Raw genomic sequence first — 26,731 nt, 5'->3', positions numbered from 1 at the left:
GAATGAAATATGAGAACAAGACCAACTAGAACAATAACACACTGTTTCTTCAGTGTCACGTCAGAGATGTAAATATTGTCCACCCTGGATGTCTAAATGTGACGTGACAAACAAATGAGTGATGAGGATGTGTTTACATGCAAATGTGTTCATATGTTATAAATAAACAAACAAACAGTCAACAGCAGGAGTATAGAGATTAAAAAAAATCACAGAGATGAATTACTATGTTTTTTTAATGCTGTTTTTAACAATTCATCCACTCATTTGCATTACACAAATGCATTAAATGTAAAAGAAATAATAATAAAGTGAGTTGACAGCATAATCGTATCTCATTAGTAAACTGACCTAATAAATATATTAAAATGTCTTTCTAAATTATGTGCTTCCTTTTACATGTGTAACCATTTAATAAAACACTATACACATAATCACATACACACCTTAGAGACATTTTGAAAATGTCTATATATTATAACATCTGACAGGAAATGTTTTATAGATGTGTTACAGATGAGAAAACACTCAAGAAATACATCTTCCAAATGAAAACCCACACACTCTATTTGTTCAATTAGATAAACTTCAAATTGACATCTTTGTATGTGTGCTCTCAGGAAAAAATGTATAATTAAGGACCATTTGAAAAAGCCCAATCTTGATTGGTGTTGCGTCATGACGTAACGAGTGACGGTATACCCGGAGGTATAAAGGGACGCCAGCACAAGCATACACAGCTTACTGCGATGAAGCGGGGCGCTCTGTCGATAGGCGGGGCTACGAGACGCAGTGTCTCGTTCCCTCTCAGGGAACATGGGTTACATGCATAACCCGAGACGTTCCCTTTATCGAGGGAACTCGCACTGCGTCATCGTAGATGACACATCGGGGAACGAGTACCCACTAGTCCTCGCCTATCTTGAGCCCCTTGGTATGGACCGAAGTGCATACTCAGGAGGCGAGCACCCTGGCGCCTGGCATCGCCGGGAGGTGCAGACTGTAAAGTCTAATGGTCTGACTTCCTCCACTGGGCAGACCTCTCCCGATAGATCTTCAATGCCCGAACCGGGCAGAGGAGGTGAAGCCTGCCCACATCTGCCGTCATCTGCCCACATCTGAGGTTCTTGGCCTCGGCCAGCTCCAGTGGCTCGAAAGGGGCCTCAGCCAACCCTTCAAGCACTACTGCCAGATCCCAAGATGGGATCCTGGAATGAGCCACAGGCCTCATCCTCCGTCCTCGGAGGAGTCGTACAACCAAATGGTGCCTCCCCAGAGGTCCCTCACCTAATGGTGTGTGGAAAGCCCCTATCGCTGCCACATACACCTTAAGTGTGGGCGGGGTAAGCCCGGCAGAGACCCGATATTGGAGAAACTCCAGTACTGAAGCCACTGCGCAGTTAACTGGGTTTACCTCACGGTCCCTACACCAAGTGGAAACACCTTCCACTTCAGGTTGTACAGCCTCCTGTTGGAAGGAGCCCTAGAGCTGAGTAGGGTCTCAACGACGCGTGCTGACAGGCTCTCCTCTATGAGCTGTGCCCCCTCAGGGGCCAGACCCATAGGTTCCATAACTCCGGCTGGGGGTGGTATCATGCCCCCTGCCTGAGTCAGCAGATCCCTCCTCAAAGGAATCCGCCATGGAAGGTCGTCTAACAGAACTAAGATGTCGGAGAACCCCACTCTGGACGGCCACCGGGGTGCTAACAATAGCAGGCGGATGCCTTCCCGGCGGACCCGCTCCAGAACTCCCGGGAGCAGAGCGATCGGGGAAATGCGTACAGACGCAGCCTTGGCCACGTCTGTGACATGGCATCCAGGCCCAATGGAGCCGGATGCCTCCAATCCCCGGGCCTCAGCCCCTGCCTCGACAGGATGTGAACACATTTTGGATGATAGGTTGATATTCTAACTCCTCTAGGTCAGATAAATCCCATTTAATTCCTCAGAATTAAATGCCCCTAATCACCCCTCTAGTGAACATGGTCTGAATGATAGGCTGAAAGAACATATCCAACTCCTCAAAGTCAGATAATGTTCCATTTTTAATTCCTCAGAATTAAATGCAGCCATAATCTCCAGACGATGCTGTTTAAATATGTATTTAACAAATCGCCATCTACACGCTGCCTCAGCAACGCGAGATTCGACTTGTTTACAACATATTTGGCTTTCATCCCTCGAGATGATCTGGCCAGTGCACAAGTCACCACCTCGAGTAACGCCTACTTTATCGTTGCGGGAGGAGTATATACAGTATATATATCCAGTCGGTCACTTTTGTGCATTCGTTTGAAAGCAAAGTGGCACATTTAAAGCTAATGACACGAGAAAGCAAAATTATATGTTCATGCAGCTGAGAGAAACAAATCAGAAATGCATTTAATTTCAGTTCTCCTTTTACTGTTACTGTAACACATATTTTGTTATTTTAATCAGATAATCATTGTGAATTATGTCTGGCATACAGTACATGTCTAATTTCAATGATATGGCCTTTTGTGCATATGTTTAAAGATCGCCATCTTTAAGCATGACTTGGATTTATGAAATGGTAACACTTTACAAGATCACACAAAAACATCTCTGGTAAAAGTTTTAAATTATATTTAACTGACTCTTGACTGTCAAGTCTGTTGTATTAGTGCTGTTAAATTTGAGTGATGTTTGAGATCAGTGTGTGCTGTTTTTGCAAGGCTGTAAATGTGCAGATTATTAACTTTGATGAAGATTCAGCACTGGTCTGATCGGGACAGTGAGTTCCATCGACTGTCCTGAGCGTCTTTCACAAACTCTTAAGGAAATTTAAACAAGAATGCACAAGTTGGCGATAATGCATAAACTGACACTGTGTGAAAATATTGAGATTAATCTCACACACACTTCTATCTCTTTAAGTCTCAAACTGAGGTTTTTAAAGGCTCTCAGTGCCCAGTATCACCTGTCTTCAACTAATGATCTCAACCCTCATCATCAGATCATTAGTGCCTCGGTTCAGACAGAACCAGATAAAAAAGCTATTGGTGTAACGGTACACTAAACTGACGGTTCAGTACATATCTCGGTTTTTAAAACGGTTTCGCTACAGCTGGGGAGAGAAAACAAAAATAAAATATTGTTTTATTTATTTTTAAACATTAGTTTGCTGAAAAAATTGTGTCTGTCCCTAAAGGTGCACTATGTAGTGGGGAGAGTGGGGCACACACACTTTTTGACTTTCTCAGTTTGTGTAAATCCACTTGGGGTTCAGAGTGTTTATTTTTTCCCCCATTAATTGCACACATGTCTAGTACAATTATTTGGTTTTGTTTCATTAATATAGTGTATACTTATTTTTGTATTTACCCCGAAAGAATGGAAGTGAAATGTGACAACATGCCCCATTGGTAGGGTACATTGTAACATGATCAAATGACAGCATAAAGTGTTATCTGCTATAATAAAAACAAAATCCAAAACAAGCTAACTAACTTTTTGAAATAAAATAATGGCATTTGTTATCATTTAAAATACACACATTTTTTAGTTTAACAACAAATACATAGCTAAATACAGCAAAGTTATAGCTAGACTGTGTAACGTTTTTAGTTTGCTTTTTTTCTTTGCTAAAAACACTTACTTCTTTTAAAAAATGTATGTGCTCATTAATGTATATTTACTTCTTTCCAGTAATAAAGTATTCTCATAAGTTTATAATATGCCATTGAAAATACATACGGGTGAGGGGTTCGAATGCCGGTCGGCGGTCGCCATGTTGCCCCTACATCTTGAAAGTACATTAGCCAAAGAGGGACATACCCGTAAACTCAAGCTTCGCCTTTCGCGTTTTAACACTCGATGGCACCGTGTCGAATGTGAAGAGGGGGATTGCTTGAGACTGCTATATGAAAAAACCTTTTTAAAAGTCTGTTGCTGATGGAGGATCACTCTTCTTATTGAGGATATGTATCAGAGTCACCAAGGAAGCAAAGAGAATTAAGACGGCAATGCAAGAGGCAAATCAACCAGACAAAAGTGAATATTGGAGTGGCCTTTCCAAGATGGAAAGAGCTCATGAGGAGTAACAATTTTTAAAAGAATTTTTTATTGTTGTTGGGCTAATTATATCATGGTGTGGTGTGTATAACACTAAATCAGCCACCGTAGGAGTTAAAACGAAAATGGAATTGAGAGGAACAGAAACTAATATTCATTGGACAGTTATATACCTTTTCACCGCTAGATGGGGGAAAATATCACAGTGTAGCTTTAAAAACATAAAATAATGAATAATTTCTGAACATAGACTCATAGAGTCATTATTTACCCTTTTCTCATTGTTTCTCAAAAGAATTCATACACTGTAAAAAAAAAATATTTAGAAAAAAAAGTTACCTGGTTGCCTTAATTTTGAGTTAATACAATTACATTTTTTTGAGATTCGACAACCTTTATTAAAATAGTATTAAAAGATTTTGTAAGCATATTGGGTAATTGTGTGTGTTTTATTTGTGATGGTGCAGTGAAACATGCCAAATAGAGCTATTTTCATGATTTATCAAATTTTTTATGTGGTTCAGACACATAATATTTTGAGTTTCTATTTATTAAACAAATTTCCTTCATTGTATCAGCTCAATTTTTTTATTTCAATAAACTCAAAATTTTAAGGCAACCAGGTTACTTACTTTTTTAAGTTAAACCAACAAAATACAACATTTTTTTTTAAAGCTGTAAAAAATATAATAGCGTAGTTCTAATAGGGGCTCATTATAACTCAGTGTGACAACATGCCCCGCCTAAGGAACTGTGATTGAACCTCGGCTCGTGTCTTCTGCTGTTAGAGCAGCATTACAGAATGATCTCAACTGTTAAATAACAGACATACAATTACAATAATATCAGATTTGCCTTATTTTAGATAAACAAAAAAACAGAGATGAAAAATAAACTTAAAGGGGGTGCGCACGCGCTCCACTTTGACATTAAGCGACTTCAACGCTTCAGCACAGCATTCCGGGAAGGCAGCGCTGCATTTGAACTGATTTGAACGCAGAAATGTTTCAGTCGCATCGCAAAGTGGATCTCCACACTTCAAGAAGTGTGTTTTTGACGGATCGGTCCCAGCGATAAAGGTTCGGTCCTTTGGAAGCAGCCGGTGAGTAAAACTGCTTCAGATGTCTGTGCTGTTGGCTATCGTCGCGTGAGTAAACATCAGTAAACGACACGATCGCGTGCTTCGTCATTCAAATGCGCTAACGGACGTCATTGCTGTTCTATGTAAGTTATAACGTTACACTAGTCTGACGTGCAAAACCGTTCTGCTTGCTACTAAGGTTTGGTCGCATATAATAGTCCATAAACCGAATCATGTCCTCATAAACTGAGAGTAAATACAGTACATACCACAGAGACGGGAGTCCTGCTGTTGCTGTTTCTATTTAAGCCTCCGAATTAGATTCTGGATCATAACTTTTAGCTGAGATTGATAGAATGGGTTTCTCCACGCTTGAGGACGTCACCGCTTTGCGCATTCGTCATTCTTTAGCTCCGCCCACACGATACGCATCCAGGCGCTCTGTTTTTTCCGGAAAGACTCGGTACAGCCCAAATTTCTTTTACAAATATAATAAAACTAAAGACTTTTCGGAGATATGAAGGATGCAATACTACTCTATAGGTACTCAAGATTGACATGAGATTGACTGAAACTGAGTGTTTCACCCCCCCTTTAAGAACAAAATTCACTTTTGCTATGGTTAAATAAACGTTCACTGATATCTTCCAAAGAATTTTTAATTTTGGGGCTATTTTTTTCTCTATATACTGTTGATATGGCAACTAGTAATACACAAAGTTTTGTCATCCTGGCATGTGTGGAAAGGGTTAAACCATGCATGTTACAACTAACCCCGCATTAGGTTGTGCCCCGTGCTCCCATATTTTTGCAGTAAAATATCCAAACGCCACTAGGCCAGTGTTAAATATTTTGATCAGTTGAGTTCTTACAATATCCCAAATGTTTCCAACTTAATTGTGATAAAATTGCTATTTTAACCAAGGAGCCGCGACGTCTCAGCGTAGAGTCTGAGGGAGTCGCCTGTCAATTGCGTCATAACTGCATTTCCCTCGGTTTCCAGTTTTATTCTGCAGAAACTCTTTACTTTTAGCAGAGTGAACAAGTGTCACATCAACCGCTGAGCGAACGCACACAATAACGTCATAACATAATTTACAACACACTCAGATGTGTTCAATATGACAAACAGAGCTGCGTTACCTCACACTCATGACCGGAAAAGAGGAGATGGCGCTGGTGACTGTGTCCCGTCATAATAAAAGTCCCTTTTGCTCGCTAGGCATGTTTTGTGTTCATATCATTAACTCTTTCCTCGCCAAACACGGAAATTTCCGTTATTTGTGAGAAAACACTTCCAGGCCAATAACCGAATTTTCCGGGTTTCTGTGTTTTCACTGTCGGGCACTAGGGGGCGCTATTGCGCATCTTCTGAATGAGTACTGAATCTCCTGATCAAAACACACGTGAGGAAGACGCAGTGAACCGAGCGATCGCATGTAATCATATGCATATAAAAAATAACGTGATCATCCTCATTAAACAGCATATGAATCAAAACTGCCTAATGTTCCTGAATGAGAAGTGGACCCAGGATGAGCTACAGGACTGTGTAAGCATTAGGGGTGTTGATGGACTCGATCTACTGCCTTTGTGTTTGATCATCGCTCTGAATCTGATCTGGAAACAGTCTTTCACAAAAACTAGATTTTCTCAGCTTTTTGTTCAAAGTGTTGCTTTTTTTATGAAACCTACCCATATTCAAGTGTTGATAAAAAAGGAATGCATGAAGCTAGAATAAAACGATTTTTTTTGTTTAAAAGAAGAGGGTCAGATCTTTATTTTGATATAATGCATCAATATTCATTCACTCAGATATTCATTTAACAAAATATTCTATGGGCTATTACATTTTGGTGAAAATTGTCAAAAACCCTGGCGGTGGCTGGCAACTTTTTTTTAAAATGCTGGCGGGGAAAGAGTTAACAAATGCTCCAGCGGCCTCGCTCAGCTCCACAATGCTCGGTCCTCCTCTGCTTCACATTACAGCAACGTTAATAACCACATCCATCAACATGATTTCTGCCAGAGTCCTGTTTGCATTACTTCTAGATATAATTATAACATTTTTTTTTTTACTCTAATTCGTAGTTGAAATATAATCATTTATACACAGTGGCTCTTATTTTCATGACAGATTTATTTAAACATACATTAAATAATCCAGACATCAGTAACAGGTTCAGTGGATTATAATGATTGTAGAGGCTAATATAGGTCATATATTTAGTGAAAGAGTTTCTCTAGTGAACTCACAGCTGTGGAACTGAATGAGTCTTGGGGTAAATGTGATGCTACTTGACATGTTCTCAAGTCTTTCTGCCGTTGAAACACTGATTGAGTGATTACATGACATATGTTTTGTTTCAGTTGTAATGTATCCTAAACGTACCATCAGATGATGATTCATGTTTATTATTTGACTAGTGTCACGTATCCCTGGACGGTCAGTTGAACTGTGTCGAAGACGCCATGGGAAAAAATAGAGTTTCTCAATATACTGAAGCCTTTTTTAAAATCATGCAGTGCTACTAATCATGCAGAACCAATCGGTCCGAAGCCCACGAGTCTGATTGCAGAGTCTGCCAAGTGGATGGGGCATCTGCCTATAAAAGATGGCTGCTGCATAATTCAGATTATTCTCCTTCAGCGACAATCATCGCTGATCCCTGCTCGAAGCCTTCACCTTGCTGTTAGCACTAACGCCAGTTAAACGTGGGTGTGACATACAAGCGCTCTCCGTGATCACTTCCTGTCTGAAGTTTGGCCAAGGAGACTCCAAAGTCACCCTTCAACCAAGACACGGGTATGTGCCCAAAGTGCTTACAATGTTTAAAACACAAGTGGCTACCCTTCCCCATCGCACAGGACGAGAGACAATTACACCTGATCCTCGTATTTCAGACAGATGCTCAGTCAGAGCAGCATTTTGTGAGCTTTGGTGGCCCCCCAAAAAGGTCATACAGTCACCAAGCAAAGCCTACACCATTGCGCTGCGTATGATTCTATGGGCCTACAATGCCCCATAGGTATCAAGGTGCACTCCACCAGAGGCATGGTCCAGTGGAATTTTATCGATGATATCTGTAGAGTGGCAGGATGGTCCTCACGGTCTACATTGACCAGATTCTACAACCTGGAAGTCTCTGCTCTGCAGGCACAAATCCTTAGTGTATGAATAAGAGGTTAGACAGCCTCTATGAGCCTGCTCCTCGCTAATCGACATTCAGAGCCTGATCCTAATGCTCCAGTGTTAATTCTGTTCCTCTAGTGCAGTGGTTCTCAAACCAGTCCTGTGGCCCCCTCCCCATTGCAGATTTTGCGTGTCTCCCTCATCAGACACCCAATTAAACGCTGCGTCCGAAAACCTAGACAGCTGACTCATTGCTTCACTGCCTCATCAGACAATGACTTGTAAGGCAGTGTTTTATGCATAAAGGCACCTCACGAAACTAATTTTGGACAGACTTCTAAGGCAGTGTAACAGTTTAATGATCTAGAGCAAAATAGAGAGAGCTTTGGTGAGAACTAAACACATATTTAATTACTACATTAGTAATTTCTCGCTAGAAATGACACCAGAAGTGGAAAATATTGGTAAAAAAAACATACATTTACACACAAACTGACCAGCAAACACAACTTTCGGACGCCATCTTTTTTCCCCAGCTCGACTCTCACCTAATGGAAAGCACAGGATTGTGGGATACCAAAGGCAGTGAAGGATACATGTATGCTGCCTTCAAAAATCGATCAGATGAAGGTCTCTCAGGAGACAGGAAGTGAAGCAAACAATAGATTCGGCCGTTGCTTGATGCCTTCCTGTCTTCAAATTTGTCCTCCGAAGGCCGTTTTATCCAGGTTTCGGACGCAGCCAAAGTCTTGCTGTCTCTACTAATGAGCTGATGATTTGAATAAGGTGTGTTAGATGAGGGAGACATGCATTCCTCACACTGGCCTCTGTCACCCCAGATTGCGAGGGGACATATCTGGATATGTCATAACTCTGATCTGGGGCCCTTCATTCTAGCGCTCCAGCATGAGGGACTACATATCTTTATGCTATCATAAGCACAGCAGGATTGTATAAGTTCCCAATGGCGTCTTTGAGAAAGAGAACATACTCGGTTACCAATGTAACCACCGTTCCCTGAGATAAGGGAATGAGTACTGCATAAGATGGCCATGCTGTGATGCTATCACCTGGCGATCATTGCTTGAGTCTTTTAATCTGAATTATGTGTCAGAGCAGCCGTCTTTTATAGGCAGATGCCCCACACCCTTGACAGGCTCTACACTCAGACTCGCGGGCTTTGCACCGATTGGTTTGCTCAGTCTCGACGCTCTGCCATTGGTTCATGCAATTCCCACTGGCCAGCCAATAGAGTGCAAGACTCCTCTGCACTGTTATGGCTCTGCAGTAGCACTGTGCAATTTTATAAAAAGGCTTCAGTATATTGAGAAAGAGGAGATTTTCCCATGGCGTCTTTGACGCAGTAAAGCTGACTGTTCGAAAGGGAACCGAGGGTACATTGGTAACCGAGTACGTTATACAGTCCAGCAGTAACATTAGAGAAACTTCTTAGCTGTGAACGTTAATAATGTTAACATGCATATTTGTTATTGATTAAGATCCATGTTCATGTTGACTGATACTGACACACACATGCGAGATGCAAATAAGGCAGATGAGATGGACAGATACACAAACATAGAAGAAATGAAATATGACATGGAGCTTTCTCTAGAAATAACCAAATGATGTGGTGCGCTGAATGAGGGATGAGAGCAGATATAATAATCTCGTAGTTTAAAGCTGCAGACAGAAACATCAGACTCAGGACAGAAACACACAACCTCTAAAGTAAGAACAACTCACATGTTCATTCTTCACACACAATTAGACTTTGAGATGTTCATATTGTCTGAATGATTATGTGTTTCATTAATGCTGCTGTTAAGAAACTGAAACTGTCATATTTTACTCCTAAATGAATCAGTGAATGTTTGATTTCTGAGTTTTTCAATGTGTTTCTTCCTCAGAAATGGAGCAAACTCTATATTTGGTTCTTCTTCTCATTGGTGAGTGTGTTTGTAGTTTTATTTCTGGTTTATAGTTTCATCAGGTTTGACCCTGTTATGAAAAGCATTAAATCAAACCCTCTCTTTCACAGCTCTCTGCTCCGTATCTGAATGTGTTCAGCGTCAGTATCACTTTATAAATGAGAGGAAGACCTGGACTAAAGCTCAGAGATACTGCAGAGAGAATTACACAGATCTGGCCACCGCTGACAACATGAACAACATGAAGGAGCTGAACAAGAGTGTGACTGGTGGAGGAGGTCCGTATATCTGGATTGGGCTGCAGAGGACGAGTGTTAATAAATGGCAGTGGTCTTCAGGTGATCCTGCGCTCGATCTGAACTGGAGATCTGGACAACCTGATGGCACAGACGAGTGTGCTTTTATGAGAGATGGACAATGGGAAGATGGAGGATGTAGTACCAGCCGTACTTTCATCTGCAGTTCATCTAACAACAGTAAGTGCAGCTCCATACAAACACAACAAACATACATTTCTTAAAAGAACAAAGCAATACTAAATGCTGCTACTGTTTAATGAGATAAATAATTGAATGTAAATTATGAATAAAAAATATAATGCCATTCTTTTCTATAACATAAACTGTAATGAATTAATGAATGCATAAAATCTCAACATATAATATAGAACTTGCCTTGTCTTGACATTTATTACAAAATATCAAACAAATATCCACCAAAATCAACAAAGTTCTCGTCCCCTCAGTGTGCTTTTATTGTGCTCACGTTCTATCCATATTACAAAAAATGATAGTGTCATTTTGTTTTTGGAGATAATAGTATTTTTTTTTTGGATTCAGTCAGCATCAGGATACACAACCTGTAAAGACTTTTTTTTTTTTTTTTTTTTTTTTTTTTTAAGACAAAAATAAAGTGTTCTCCCTCATGTCGTTTCAAAACTGGATGATTTTCGTCCATCTTTGGAAACACAAATTACGATATATTTTTTATTAAAAATTAGCACTTTCTGTCAATTAAATCTGTTCATCATATAAAGAGATTTTCTCTTCAGATTTTGACTAAACCACTCAGTTAATTTGGTTAGTTTACAACTTGCCTTGTCTTGACATCCTAATCAATTTTACAAACTCTTTATGAACTTTGAGAAACTTTTGAGTGAACTAACCCTATACATTTAAGTGAGCTCACAGACACTGCCCATTAAAATGCGAGGAAAAAAAATTCTGACTAAATGAGACAAACACTCACATCATTCTTAATTTTGCAACAATATTAATTTGTATTAATCAACAATCCAACATTATGAAATATTATTTTTCTTTTCTGCTCAGGATTAACCTTTCTAATCTTCATCTGTCTGATGTTTCTCTCATTCAGATCTGTGTGTCTGAATCCAGCAGCCATATCAGCCTGTAGCCTGAGACTGGTTTCCCATTACATAAAGCTAAGCAGGGTTGAGCCTGGTCAGTACCTAGATATGAGACCTTGTGTCTGGTTGCTGCTGGTAGAGGTGTTAGTGAGGCCAGCAGGGGGCGCTGACTGTGGTCTGTGTGGGTCCTAACGCCCCAGTATAGTGATGGGGACACTGTACTGTTAAAGACCACCGTCCTTCAGATGAGACGTTAAACCGAGGTCCTGACTCTCTGTGGTCATTAAAAATCCCAGGATGTCCTTCGATAAAGAGTAGGGGTGTGACCCCGGCATCCTGGCAGAATTTGCCCATTGGCCTCTGTCCATCATGGCCTCCTAATAATCCCCCTCACCTCATTGGCTTCATCACTGTCTCCTCTCCACCAATCAGCTGGTGTGTGGTGAGCGTTCTGGCGCAATATGGCTGCCGTCGCATCATCCAGGTGGTGCTGCACATTGGTGGTGGCTGAGGAGATTCCCCCCTTCTATGTAAAGCAATTTTAATACCCAGAAATGCGGTTCATAAATGTTATGAATTATTATTATTATTATTATTATTATTATTATTATTATTACCCAGTATTACAGAGAAACATGTATCAGAACATAATGGGGAAATATAAAGTAAAAAAATCATGATTGTTGTAGCAGCAAAATCATATTCAGAATATTTGCATATATCATCAGCTGTAGAATCAGTCTTTGAATGACAATATTGTCAATAAACTGACTCCTGAATCTGTTTCTGTGTGTTTTTCTTAAAGTGAGCACAGGACTCGTCTTTGTCAATCAGACGATGAAGTGGAGAGACGCTCAGAGTTACTGCAGACAGAATCACACTGATCTGGTCAGTGTGAGGAACCAGAATGAGAATCAACAGATTCAGAAGTTCATCAGTAATAGTCAGATATCTAATGAAGTCTGGATCGGTCTGTTCAGAGACTCATGGCAGTGGTCAGATCAGAGGAACTCCTCATTCAGATACTGGAATGCTGGTGAACCTAATAATGCTGGAGGTAATGAAAACTGTACTGCAATTAGTACGAAAGTTTTGGGGCAATGGATAGACGACCCCTGTGACAGGAAATATCCTTTTGTGTGCCATGAAGGTGAGCAGATCCTCTCAAACACACACAATCCATCCATCACCTCCAGATATCTTAAAGTTCACGCTACATGTCTGACATGACAGATTCCTCCACAGTGTTTGTTCTTCATGTTGTTTTTGATCAGTCTCTCTCTAGTTTTTGCTTGTGGTTTGTTTTGTGTCCAGATAAACTGATTCTGATCAAAGAGAACCGGACGTGGTCTGAAGCTCTGAGATACTGCAGACAGAATCATGTGGATCTGGTCTCGGTTCATTCAGAGGAGATGCAGCGTCGTGTGATGAATGTGGTTAAAGGGGCGTCTACTGCGGAGGTGTGGTTGGGTTTACGTCACTCCAGCCTTTTGGGCATCTGGTACTGGGTGAGTGGAGACACCGTGTGTTATCACAAATGGGCTCCAGGGAACGGCACAGGAGAGGAGGACTGTGAGCGTACAGTGAGATCTGGAGCAGTTCAGTCTAGAGGAGATCAGCGCTGGATCAGCCGTCCTGAGACTGACAAACGCAACTTCCTCTGTAGCAGATATGAGTGAAGGATACCTTTCATGTAAGAAAACAAATGTGTGTTCACTTCCTTTACTATCATGTATCACTTGGTTTTGTATAATTTTACACACGATTATTCCGACCTCAGTAGGCCTGAAACTTGAGATGGGTGCTTTCAAAACACTGCTTTTGTGAAGCTTTGACATTTTTGTGACACATTTGTTTTCGAACCAGTGATTCTGAATGTGTATCAAGTGCTGCATTCATGCCATGTCATAATTACCGTAACTAACAGATGAAAACATGTGATGTTCTCCTCTGAGCTGTTCGGATCCTCTGACTGAGAATTATGCATTTCTATGAGAAAACTATCGCCGCCTAATTGAATCTGCAGCGGTCAGGTGGTAAAAGTATGAGCTCTCAGAAAATTCCCAGTTTACAAGTTGTAATTACGAGTTCTATAAGGACGTGAATGCTCTGAGGCGTAATTTTGACAAGGTGTGAACGCACCTAAACTGCCTTAGTCACGTAATATCAGTAAAGAAGGCTTTGTTAGATCTGTTTCGACACGGGTCGAAATGCCAGCGGTCCGCCGCGGCCGCTATGATCTTTGTGAACCCATGAACCAGTGTCTGCATGTTTTTTTAATGATTCTGTATCAGTTTTATGCATTTCTAGAAATTGAAAGGCACATTTAAATAATAAAAAGGAAGATATGTAGTTAAAAGTCTTTTACTGGCCCGATTAACCAAGCTCTTCATAAACAAATGGTAAATGGACTGCATGGCTTTCAACAGACACTATGGCCATCGAATGCGCGGTTAGGTGTCTTGCTCATGGACACTTCGACACTTGGTCAGGTGGAACCGGGGATCGAACCACCAACCTTCAGGTTTGTAGACAACCTACATGAACCACTGAGCCACTGCCGCCCAAAATCAGATCAAATAATAAAACAGCACATATTATATTTTTATATTTTATTGTATTCGATTATTTGTTAATTTCATTTGATATATTAGAATAGGTTGTCAATAAAACATTTGTAATTGGTTTGTAAAAAGGTTTTTTTGCATTTACACCGTTCTGACCAGCAGGCGTCACTAGTGTTCATCTTGTAACGAATCAGAGCGTTTCTTGTAACGTAATGTTTCAGAGCTTCATTTCTCCCATCACTACCTGAAGGTTAAAGGGCAGAAATCTTCAGTTCAGATCTGTGTTTAAAGGTTTTCTTAACTAAACTGTTATTGAGGTGTAAATTATATTATTTTCAGGGTCCGTATTTTTGTTAAAAGTTTGATTGAAGGGGGTCTTTGGTTCTACAAACTCTTTTTGACTTGTTTTGTGTTTACTTCAGAATTAATTTAATTTTGTGAGGGGTCAAAGGGGATCATAGACTCATCATTAGATACACATTTATACTGTTTTCTCTTTGTTTTATCATTATGATGATTCATGTAACTAAAGGGTATGGTGTGAGTTTTTGTATTCCTCAGTTGTGTTTTAAGGATCCCTGTATGCTGTTGCGGCGCTTTCTCGCTCTTATACAATAAATGTGAATCAGTGAGCACCAACAGTATGTACCTCAGCTAAATGAATATGGTTTATCCTTAAATGAGTAATTGTTGAGTGTCAAATATCTAGAAACCTTTTTTGTGCTGAACATAAAAGAAAGTCGTCAACAACAACAACTCAAATAAACCCAATTAAACAATCATTTTGTACATTTATTATTGCAAATATTTACAGTTTGCTTCCCATGAAAACAGTAAAAAAAACATACAGTTTTAAAATATTTCAAACAGCCCTTTTTTATATTCTCAAAGTCAAGAAATACAACACAGATAAGGCAGAATGAAATATGAGAACAAGACCAACTAGAACAATAACACACTGTTTCTTCAGTGTCACGTCAGAGATGTAAATATTGTCCACCCTGGATGTCTAAATGTGACGTGACAAACAAATGAGTTATGAGGATGTGTTTACATGCAAATGTGGTCATATGTTATAAATAAACAAACAAACAGTCAACAGCAGGAGTATAGAGATTAAAAAAAATTCACAGAGATGAATTACTATGGTTTAACAATCAAGTATTTAAAAAAAACTAAAACAAAATGTTTTCATGTTTATTCTGAAACAGCAGCAGAAGATGATGATATTAATATTTCAATGGGATAATGAGAGTCTAACAGTATAAATTGACTTCGGGGGAATTAAAGCATGATACAACTTTAATGCAGGGTGGTCAGAGTCTTCATCTCGTCTCTGTGCATGCCTGTGTTCCCCTCCTCACCACCAGGGGTCTCAGCTCTAGCCCCGTCTCCTTTGCGGCTCAGTTTGACGGACAGCTTGGTGAAAACAGAGCTCTCTGTATTAGATCCGCGGCTGGACCTGGTGCGGCCGGAGCCTGACTCAGAGTTGGTTCCTTCAAAGAGTTTGGCCATGAAGCCCAGACCAGCCTGACGGATGTGAGAGCTGCCGGTAAATACGTACAGGACGGGGTTCACGCTGCTGCTCATGAATGCGAAAGCCGTCACATTGGGACGGGCCACTTGTGCCGCATCTAAAAGAGAAGTGGAGCCCTGCATCATACCAATCACCTGTTAGAACAGACCAACAACAAAAAATAACGTGAGCAATGATTGTACATTCTTTATATTTCACACATAAGAAGACCATTGGCAGGCTGAGAATGTAATAATGTAACATAATGTGTTAAAAGTGATCAAAGTTAATGCTGTTTTTAACAATTCATCCACTCATTTGCATTACATAAATGCATTAAATGTAAAAAAAAATAATAATAAAGTGAGTTGACAGCATAATCGTATCTCATTAGTAAACTGAGCTAATAAATATATTAAAATGTCTTTCTAAATTATGTGCTTCCTTTTACATGTGTAACCATTTAATAAAACACTATACACATAATCACATACACACCTTAGAGAAATTTTGACAATGTCTATATATTATAACATCTGACAGGAAATTTTTAATAGATGTGTTACAGATGAGAAAACACTCAAGAAATACATCTTCCAAATGAAAACCCACACACTCTAAAAAATGCTGGTTTAAAAACCATTCACTAGGTTCAAACAACCCAATTTCTGGGTTTATCGATTTTCAACCTAACTTGGGTTGTTTTTAACCCAGCATTTTTTAGAGTGCATACAAATTGACATCTCTGTAAGTGTGCTAACAGGAAAAATGTATAATTAAGGACAAACATTGTTTAAAAGGAATTTAAAACCCGTGAAAACTGAACAGCACAGACACTGTTGAACACGCTGTTTCGTGATCAGTTTGTATAGTTGCATTTAATATGTGCTTCAGGTCCAGTGTAGAGTAATATAAGGTAAACATATAGTCTGAATATTGACCTGATGTGATGTTTACCTGCGAGGTCACTTGATATAGGCTATGGCATTGAGATATTATTCTACCTTCACATAATATCAGAAATTAGAGGTTACCCAATTGATCAGTTTTGCCTGTTAATTAGCACGGATTGCTGGAACATTCGGTTATCTGCAATAAATCCATAAAAAATGTTCTACTTGCGTCCATTGCTGGAGCGGTTGAGAAGGGTCTGCTGTCATACAAGAGCGGCCTCTAGAGACAAAATCACTGACGCCTCTGCTTATTTTGACATGTGAGACTGAGCGCTGCACAGAGCAGGACAGAGATGCAGATTTAAAAACTAGACGACCCAACAGTATGTTTACAGTCCCCTACATTTTCATATTAATATAAATTGCTTAATTTGTCGACTAGATGCTGCATTAGTGGAGAACATCTCAGTTTACTTGACTGTACCCCTGTTCACTGAAAAAGCAGGAATATAATATTGCATACACATATGCTAGCGTAACATTCTTTGTTCAATGGGTTGTTAAGCATGTGTGGCAAATACGCCATGAACTTGGCTTAAATATGGAATTCGCTCTCGTGAGAGACTATAAATAGATGTGCAAGCATATTTGTCAGGGTGCCAGTCTGATCAGCTTTGGACTTGTTTGTGTTGTCTATTGTTACTCTGCCTCTCTTGTCACCTTATCTCATTAGGGCTCACACCTGTTTTGGTTCATTTGTCACCCTTTATATTCTCCTCTTGTCTTCTGTCCTGAGCCAGATCGAATCTCTGCTTTGCTAAGTTACCTGGCTCTTGTCTGTTGTTTCTGAGACTGTGATCTTGCCTTTGCTTCAGTACTACTACTATTAGAAGTAGTATTAGTATTATTATTAGTCCTAGTCTAGTCTTGTTTACCTGCCTTCTTTCTGCAGTTTTTTATTTTTCCCTGTTTTTGTTTTGAGCTCCCATCTGGCTAGTTCAGTTTTAGTTTGTATTCTCCTCTCCTTTTCTTTTGCTCCCAGCTTCCCTGTCTACGCTGGCTGCCAGATCCCAACCTTCCTGATACTCCATTTTGGATCTACCTTGCCTGTCTGCCACCAAGGATTTCAGCCTCCACTGCCAGGTCCCTTCCTCCATTCTCCCGGTTTACTCTTTCTCCCTCTCCCTCTGCCATTGTGACATTACATCACCAAGTGTTTGTCTCTGAACTCGCCTACCACATTGACTTTGGACCATACTCATTACTATCTCCATTCTCCAGTGTTGTGGTTTGGACCTGCTCTGCCAATTGCTCTGAGAACGCTTTCTCCTATGCCCCCTGTTGAGCAGATGTAGTACTTTGTACCTGGCTGGCATCATCCCTGTTTTCCTTTCTGACCAAGGACTCACTTTTTCTCGCTGTGATCCTGATTTTGTTTGCTCTTGTCCCTTAATAAACACTGTTATCCCTGCAACTAATTCCTCATCTTTTACCACCCGAACAATCTTGTTCCCGCTTTTTCAGGGAACAGGGTTACAGTAAAGTAACCCGAGACATTCCCTTTAAAAAGCTACTCTTGATGCTGCAAACTCACATGCTAGGAAAACGAGAATACTATCACCACCACACTGGGAAGTATCTGGAAACCTCAAGATTGTGAGATTTCTCTGACTTACATCTCTGGCTAGTGCTGTGGACATAGGTCTGAAAACTTGACAAACTGGAAATAGTAAATCAAGTTTTTCCTGCTCCGGTGTAGTGATCGGTGGAGGACAGAATGCTTAAAGAATGACTGGATGCATGGTCGAAAATGGAACTTTAGGAAAGTAGTCAGGATGAGGTTGCAAAATATCCAGGGGCAAAGTCTAAGAAGGATGGCAAGATTGGCCGTCCTTCAAATCAGAAGTACTCACCATAAGAAAAAAAGTGTTTTGAGTCAGAAGCAGGCGCTGACTCTAGTGGCTCAAAAGGGGTCTGGACCAGACCCACAAGGATTTTTGGCAAGGTCTAACGAATGGACATTTACTCTGACGGGAGGCCTAAGCTCAATGAATGAAGTGAGCGATCAGATCACTGGAGCCTGTCAATCAGGGCATGGCAAGCTGATATGGCAGCCACAAATACCCTGAGAGTAGCGGGACATGTGCCTTCTGACAACTTTTCCAGGACTTATTAAACAATCTGGCAATGATCTGGGTCTGCATGGCTTGCAGTACACTATCGTTCAAAGGCACAGTATTTAAGAGCATAGATTAATCTAGTCGAGGGGGCCCTGGGACTTAATATAGTATGTACCACATTAGCTGGAAGCCCAGTATCCTTCAGTTAGCCCTCCTTAGTAGCCAAATGTGAAGGTTCCAAAGCTCTGGCCGTTGATTAAGTATTGTCCTGATCCTCCTGAACGGAATTGCACACCGTGATCTGTCGAGGAGGGATATTATTTCCAAGACCCAAACTTTGGAAAGCCAATGACGTGCTATCAATAAGAGGTAAGACACTGCTTTACAGACCTTGGCCAGGACTCCCGGAAGCAGAACAATCGTTGGAAATGCATGAAGATGCAGCCTGGGCCACGGATTGGCCATGGCGTCCAGGTCCAGGAAGACTCTGTGACTCAGAGAGAAATACAGGGAACATTGTGCTGTATCCTGTGAATGAAGAGGTCCAGCGTTGGTACATAAAATATTTGCCAAATCTGCTTGACTACCTCTGGGTGGAGTTTTCATTGACCGTGTGTCAAAGCCTGTCTGGAGTAAAAATCTGCTCCCACATTCAAATGCCCAGGAATGTAAATCGCCCTGAGGGACAGGAACTTGTCCTGAGCCTAAAGCAGAACCTGCTGCGCTATCCATTCAACTGCAAAAGCAGTCCATCTTGCCGATTTATGTAGGCACCCCTGCCCCTTTAATCATAAAAAAGTGGCCTTTTAGATCGCACTGCAGAACGCAATTTTTCATTTCTACCAGAGGCGATTTCACCAAAACCCCCAAAACCCACCCCCACCTGAACACGATTATTCCTGAGGTGGAAACCAACTCCAACCCCTGGAATGTGATCTCTACTGAGGGGGAACACCCCCTGCCCTCATCTGGAATGCAATTGCACCTGCGGAGGTCTGTCCCCACCTGTGTGGATGTTGTTCTGGATGGCTTGGTGGGGAGGCTCCCAGGGAAGAGATAGCCAATGAGTGTCTCTTCCACCTGGGGCATCATCTTATAACCACGTGTCCTCGCACCCACAATACTCAAACAATCTAGGTCTATGGCACAAATGCATGTGAAGAATTAAGTTTCCCTCATGATCAAGTTACCTCGTCACGGAGGTCCTCAAAGAAGGATAGAGATCATTGCTGAGGCCCCTCTCATTGGCCACCAGACATACATCTGAACGAACTTTGAGTCTCTTGCTCCTGTGGCCAGTCTCGCTGTAATCTGGCCAGTGCACAAGTCCCCACCTCGAGTAACGCCTACTTTATTGTTGCGGGAGGAGTATATACAGTATATATATCCAGTCGGTCACTTTTGTGCATTCGTTTGAAAGCAAAGTGGCACATTTAAAGCTAAAGACATGAGAAACCAAAATTATATGTTCATGCAGCTGAGAGAAACAAATCAGATAATAGTTTCAGTTCTCATTTTATTGTTACTGTAACACATATTTTCTTATTTTGATTAGATAATCATTAAGTGAATCATGTCTGATATACATGTCTGATTTCAATGCTATGGCCTTTTGCGCATATGTTTAAAGATTGCAATCTTTAAGCATGACTTAGATTTATGAAATGGTAGCACTTTACAATAAGAGTCCATCTCTTAAGCAAGTATTGGTCATTGTTAAATCATTAATTTCAGTTTATTCATGCCTATTCAAAAGGAAAATCATATTGAAGCCAATTATATTTAGCATCCCATTCATTGATGTAACAGGTAGAACTAACAAGACAACATATTGTTATCATTACAGGCTATTTTTCTGTGTATAAATCACACAATACACCTAAATTATTATATAGTATGTAAATTAGCACAAAAAACAAGTCATTGTGATAAAGCTGTTCCATTAAAAACAGAGAATACCAATCACAGCAGCAATCATTCCATGTTTAAAGTTCATGGCAACTCGGGAACTTGGGTATCAAATTATTCCAAATTATATGGTATTATATGGTATTCCAAAGCTTCCCAGTTGCAAATGTGACTTGAGAGGGCATTCATGTCCAATTTTTAACTACTTAAATTTACAATACGTCTGATAGCACGTGAAGGCATCATTAATGACATCATACCCAGACAGCAAATAGTGTCAGTTTGGCTAGTGCCGAGCCAAATCTGGTACATGTGGATTCAACACATACCAGATGTGGGCCGGATCTGGGTTGACACTGTGTTGCTTCCTGGGCACAGTTTGGGGTGTTTCTCACCTGCAGAATGTTGATTAGGTGATACGGCAGCCAGAAGACAGTGAAAGCAGCGATGATGAGGAGGATGAGGAAGTTCCCTCTTCCTTTGCGCTGGAACATGGCACTACGCAGCCGACAGATCACTGAGATGTAGCAGAACAGGATGAAGATGAAGGGCAGCAGGAAACCCAGCAGAGTCTCCCACAGGTACTGAAAGATTTTATGAGCGTTGCTGTCATAGTGATACGCTGAACACAAGAGGATGGGCACACCCGGACGGTATGGCTGCAAGGAACTGCCGGTGCAAAAATGAAATGAAACACACAATGAAAGAGGTCAACATAAAAAGAGAGAGAGATAAGTCATAAGAGAGATAAGAGATAAAGTGTATATTATGATTGTGTATAAAACCGATACCCTAGAAGTTTGTTGAGAGAAGAAGCTTTACTTGTAAAAATGAAGAAACATTTCTATAGCTCTGACCAATTTTAAATTGTAATTTTGGCCACCACCCAAAATAGCTAAAAAAACAAACAAACAAAAAAACATTTGCTATACTTACCTAATTGAGCTAAAAAAAACAACAACACATTTTACATTACGTAATACATTACATCAGTTAAATTAATCCATTTGTGTTTGGACCACATGAATGAGTTGTGTTGCATTTAGTGAAACTAGACGGTGAACTGAACTGACATGTCAAAGCCTTTCTGCTATGTTAGGTTTTGTGGTTACAATGTGCTGAAGAGTGTGTGGTTGGGCTCTGTGGCCACGTTCAATGCTGTTGTTGTTGTTGTTGCCATGCAATATACATAGTTTACTTACTAAATATATTAGCATTTTTCAAAAGTTACACGTAGCATATGAGCATGTTATATTGCTTATTAATTATGGAAGTTCAATCTGGACTTTCAGACAGTTCCTTTCAATGGAACTGGTGCAAAAAAGTGATTCACCAGTTTGTTTACTTACAATTACATCACTAGAGCGCGAACAGTAATGATGTGAAACACATAAGCTATTCTAAATCAACTGACCAATCATCAGGAATATACATTTTGCCCCCTTTGTGAAACCACTGGCAGATATTTCTCAGAGTTTTGAATTTATATGAGAAAGTTGCTCTTGGACTAACTGGAGCACTGAATGAGTTGGCAAAAACAATCAGCATCATAGGATCATACACTCCTGGATATTGTCTTATTTAGAGATGATGTAACTGTCAGGCACACCATAAAAAGTTTTGATCGAGAAACTTGCAGATCTGTGCTGACTCAAGCCGCAAAATGGTTCAGGCGGTTTAGTCCAAATTGGTGAATCTGGTTGGTAAGATACTGGTAAGCCTCCTGGTTGAAATGGTAAGTGTCCTTATTTCAGTAAGGCTTTATTATGTTAACAACAGAAGAGCGGTTCCTGCCCTTCAAATGTGCTTTGAACACAGGAAGCAGTTCAAATAGTCAAGTTATCACTTCTGTGACCTATTTTGTTCATTTCTGACAACATAAGCACTTTTGAGGAAGGTGTGAAGTATGTAGATAATACCGATAGGACAGAATGCATCTTATCAATGGAGAACAAAGTATTCTTTTCAGCTAACTAAACTAAGGAAACCATAGGCAGGTTGGGCTGAGGTGACTGTCTGTAACCTCTGTATGGGTTTTCCTGTGCATTAAAATCTTGGGGGGGGGTCAGTTTTTGAAATAAATCTCTGCAACTGTACTTTTGTCAGCCTGTTACATGTTTTATTGAAAAGTGTTTTTTGAATATTTAATTAATTCATACCACTTCCATCCGGATATACACAAATTTATGCAAAGAATTGATGAATGAGGAAAGGGATTGAAATCAATGGCATTCATGGTTTGACGATATAGTGATGCCTATTGTCTTGATAGTGCTTGACCATGCTTCAGTTTTTAATGCCTTGGAAGCGTCCTCCTCTGGATTGGACTAATCAGAACCTATAAGTTTAACATTGTGCTTTATTATGAATCTGCTGTGCTGAGTATCATGCAGCTCATTTTATATGGAGTTAACTGAGGTTTGGGAGCGGGAGCCATGCCTCAACCAATCACCTGACTTCTCAAAACCTTCTTATATCAGGCCGCCCCTTACAGTACAGTTTGTCTCAAACCCTCCATTCCCCTTCCACTCTCATCAATTCAACCATCTTTCCCATCCCCTGTTCTCTTTCCTATCAGTTTGTATAGGGGGTGTCCTAATCACTACGTTTATCTGAGATGATGCCCCACTCGTAGCCTCCCAGCCACCCAGATCAGCAGGACTACCATCCCTTTCTCTCTTCCCCTTCATCCTCTCCCTATTCATCCATAACTTCTTCAATAAATAATTCTCAAACATTCATGGTTGTGCTGTGGTTCTTGCTCGTGAAATTTACCATGTATTCTTGTTATTGCGTAATCCAAAGTGTGATTTGTGTTGTAGTGTGAATGGGAAAATCTCTCAGACTCACCGATAAAATGGCATGGGCAAAGCCATCAGAAAAGCCATCACCCAGATGCCCAACATGACAGACAGGAGCCTTTTCTTGGTCCTCAATCTCTGAGACAGAAACGGCTTTGTGACGGCCAGCCAGCGGTCCATGCTCATCAGACAGATCAGGTAGATTGAGGAGTACATGTTGACACAACACAAGTAATGGACTGTCTTACAGACGGCGGCACCAAACTCCCAGCCTTTTTTTCCCGCCAGGTACCTGAGGAACAGCGGCGCGGTCAGGAGCACCAGGGCATCCGCCACGGCCAGATTCAGAATCAGCAGACAGGTGACGGAGCGGACACGGACACGGCACAGGACCGACCACACCACAAACAGATTGCCGGGGAAACCAAACACGAAGGCGATGACAAGGATCGCAATCCCGATCTGATGGGAGAGCGGGAGTGTGGAGGTCTGGACGGGGACGGGAGGGGATCCAGGTAGGACTGTGGTCTCAAGAGTGGCCATTTGATTCAAAGTTAAATGTTGCTTCTCGTGTTTGCTGCGGAAAGAAAGTAAACCGAGAGAAACCTTGAATTTAAAATAAACACAAGATCACTTTCCCTTTTGCCAACAAAGAAATTATAAACAAAAGTACATATGGAAAATACACTTTTACGCAAATATTTACGTAGCTTATAAATACAGTTAATTAATTGATATGGACTAAAAGCATCCAATACATGTTTACTGCTAAGTGATTACATATTTGAAATATGACGAATAATTTCATTGGTTCCATCCATCCCAGATAGCAACATCAAATCACCCCAGATCCGGCCCAGACTCACCTTCAGACACCTTCAACATTTTCTCACATTCTCACAGTTTAATCGCTATAGTTTAGAAAATGGCAATACAATATGACAGACCTCAACTGTGTCAGGACAAACTCATCTCGATAATGTCAGGTAACTTTGATAGAATGGATTGCAATCAACCAATCAGCTGTTAAATTTAACTACACAATTAGATAATACCAATTTAGCTCAACCAATGACCAAGCAACGCTTCGTTTTCTTTAGTCTGTGGTGTCAAAGGTCACATGAGCAATTGCAGAAAAAACATTAAAGCAAAACATTCTCAGGTTTAAGTGTCTAAATCATTTTGGTCCCAAATTCCTTAGCAGTTTTACTAGTCACTGTATGAAGAATTCATGGGAATGTTTTATATATAATTGATTATATATATCACAGTTTAATTTATTTAGCTATACTCACTTACATATATATAAACTATAGTTTCATGCACACAATAGTAACACATTATATCTTGTTGTTGGCTCTTGGCTGACGTGTGGCATTGCTATTGGCTGCTTGTGGTCCAGATCTGGCAAACAGGAGTGGACCGCTCAAATGCCATCATTTATACGGGGCCAGATCATCAGTCCACGTGTGCCAGATGTGGGCCGGACCTGGGCAAACACAATGTTGCTATCTGAGATCTAACCATCCATCCATCTATACCATCTTTTGCCGTGTTGGCAGTAATGGTGATAATATTGCTCAACACAAGAAGCAGTTCCTTTTTTCGTTTCCTGCAAAAACCTTTTCATCAAACTGTCAGAGATGAGGCATATCCTTGCTTGGGTACAGCAATGCAGTGGTTTAGAGATGTGTTTTAAAAGTCGTGTTAATTTAATTTAAAAGCATATTAATGCGACACTCTGGCTGGACTGGGACTAAAAAGTGGCCCAGGACCTTTCTGGCACTGAGCAGTTGGTGGTATAGGTAACACACCAGGTCTGTGCAGTGATAACCAAAAATATAAAACAATAAAGAAATATAAATTATATTAAAAATGTATAACATTTAATTAATACAATTAATGAATCTTGTTTGTGCTTATCATTGACATTAATAAATGACTGGCATACATGGCAAATATAATTTTTACACCTCAAAAAAAGGACGGTTATAATAATACATTTCACATGACACTGTCCTAACAATGACACACACTTAAAGGGAAATGCACAAGTCTTGCCGTGCTCTTGTTGAGGATGTTAACTCCCAGCTTTTTATGAATCATTTTCCTGCAGTTAAATTGTGAAATTACTAGTCTATTTAGAAACCAGGGTATTCACAATATGAATGTTTTATATTCATAAACATTCATTCTTATCAATTGAAATATGCTTATCATTGCAGGTCTTGCACTTTTTTATCTTTTTGAAAATTTTGGTGAATTTTGGTTTTTTATTTTGGTTAAAGTTGGTGTTATAGGTATTTTGTGTTTGAATCTCAGTTGATATGACACTAGTCGCCTATTCTGTTGATAGGATGTGTTCGTATGTTTTTCGCCACCAGCATTGTTTTGCAACTGATAAGATGCTCTGCTGGTGGAGTGGTGCTAAATGTTGTAATGTTCTTAAAGAAGAATATTTCAAGCATAAACATGAGAAATGTGAATATTATAGGTTTTATATATGCATCAAAGGTAATTACATGTACACAAAACAGTATATAGATATTAAATAGCCTTACCTTAACGAGAGAGCAGATAATCATATGTCTTGTTGGTCTTGTGGTATGAAATCCACAGCTGAGAACATTAGCTCACAATCAGTTCTAACCGGTCTGAGAAGTTTCTTTATCATGAACATCTTTTAAATAGTGTTTTTTTTTTTTTTTTTACCTCATGGCTTCCTCTTCGCATGCGCTTACTTGAGAAACAACCAATTGCCTCAGACAGGAAAGAGAAAGAACACTTAACACACATACAAAACGTCATTACCGTTTCATTTATTATTTTGGGGCTTTTTCTTTGTTGCACGTCCTCACAGGTTCCATCTTGTTTTGCTCTATCCCTCTTTCTCTCTGTTTTGAATGTATTTAGATGAGGAGTCCTGTGATCACTGATCATTTCAGTGCGCGCTTCGATTTCCAAATGACTCGTACTGTTTTCATAAGAGGGAGAGTGACCGTTTCCACAGACTGTTGAAATCAGTGTGGGTCGTTTCACACGCAACATTAAACACATGCCGGTGTCTGAAGGGTTTTGTTTGGATCTGCAGTTTACTGGATTTTGGCTTTATGTGATCTGAATGAAACCAAACAGGCTTTTTGTTTGCTGTGCAGTTGTATATTGCGAACACAAACTGAGCCTGGATCCCTTTAAGATCCGACTGACATAATTTTGAATTCTGCATAAGTGTCATCATTCATACGCGCAAGACTCATGCTTTTAATCTGTTGCGTCATGCCATTGCTTTAGCATTTTTATTTCCTCTATATGCTCAAAAAAACTAAAGTTAACAGCTGAAGACAGCTGAACCATAACAGTGTGTTCACACCAGACGT

The 26,731-nt window shown here is 40.2% G+C and overlaps 2 protein-coding genes across 2 annotated transcripts; one reads left to right on the top strand and one right to left on the bottom strand.

Annotated features, from left to right (window-relative positions):
• The first annotated feature begins 10,161 nt into the window (after window positions 1-10,161).
• LOC137080578 (C-type mannose receptor 2-like) lies at window positions 10,162-13,410 on the top strand. The gene is made up of 4 exons (XM_067447582.1): window positions 10,162-10,198; window positions 10,291-10,656; window positions 12,355-12,699; window positions 12,864-13,410. The coding sequence occupies exons 1-4, from the start codon at window positions 10,162-10,164 to the stop codon at window positions 13,226-13,228; spliced, it is 1,113 nt and encodes a 370-aa protein (XP_067303683.1). The 3' UTR covers window positions 13,229-13,410.
• Window positions 13,411-14,894: 1,484 nt separating this feature from the next.
• On the bottom strand, window positions 14,895-26,076 carry ltb4r (leukotriene B4 receptor). Its single transcript, XM_067447580.1, has 4 exons — window positions 25,916-26,076; window positions 23,404-23,931; window positions 20,949-21,222; window positions 14,895-15,787 (listed from the first exon to the last, which is right to left on the bottom strand). The coding sequence occupies exons 2-4, from the start codon at window positions 23,895-23,897 to the stop codon at window positions 15,419-15,421; spliced, it is 1,137 nt and encodes a 378-aa protein (XP_067303681.1). The 5' UTR covers window positions 23,898-23,931; window positions 25,916-26,076; the 3' UTR covers window positions 14,895-15,418.
• Window positions 26,077-26,731: the final 655 nt, after the last annotated feature.

This window comes from Pseudorasbora parva, chromosome 1, assembly GCF_024679245.1.
Source record: "Pseudorasbora parva isolate DD20220531a chromosome 1, ASM2467924v1, whole genome shotgun sequence".
Taxonomy (NCBI): domain Eukaryota; kingdom Metazoa; phylum Chordata; class Actinopteri; order Cypriniformes; family Gobionidae; genus Pseudorasbora; species Pseudorasbora parva.
Note: the sequence above shows the minus strand (reverse complement) of the source record. Positions and strands in the feature narration are given on the sequence as shown.

Bases quoted from the DNA above. Each gene is read 5' to 3' on its own strand.
- ltb4r (XM_067447580.1), bottom strand. From the start codon at position 23,897: ATGGCCACTCTTGAGACCACAGTCCTACCTGGATCCCCTCCCGTCCCC. The intron at 21,223-23,403 runs GTGAGTCTGAGA...TTGCACCGGCAG, and splicing joins TTGCCCATGCCATTTTATCG to TTCCTTGCAGCCATACCGTC. The intron at 15,788-20,948 runs GTGAGAAACACC...CTGTTCTAACAG, and splicing joins ACCTAATCAACATTCTGCAG to GTGATTGGTATGATGCAGGG.
- LOC137080578 (XM_067447582.1), top strand. From the start codon at position 10,162: ATGGAGCAAACTCTATATTTGGTTCTTCTTCTCATTG. The intron at 10,199-10,290 runs GTGAGTGTGTTT...TCTCTTTCACAG, and splicing joins TTTGGTTCTTCTTCTCATTG to CTCTCTGCTCCGTATCTGAA. The intron at 10,657-12,354 runs GTAAGTGCAGCT...TTTTTCTTAAAG, and splicing joins CTGCAGTTCATCTAACAACA to TGAGCACAGGACTCGTCTTT.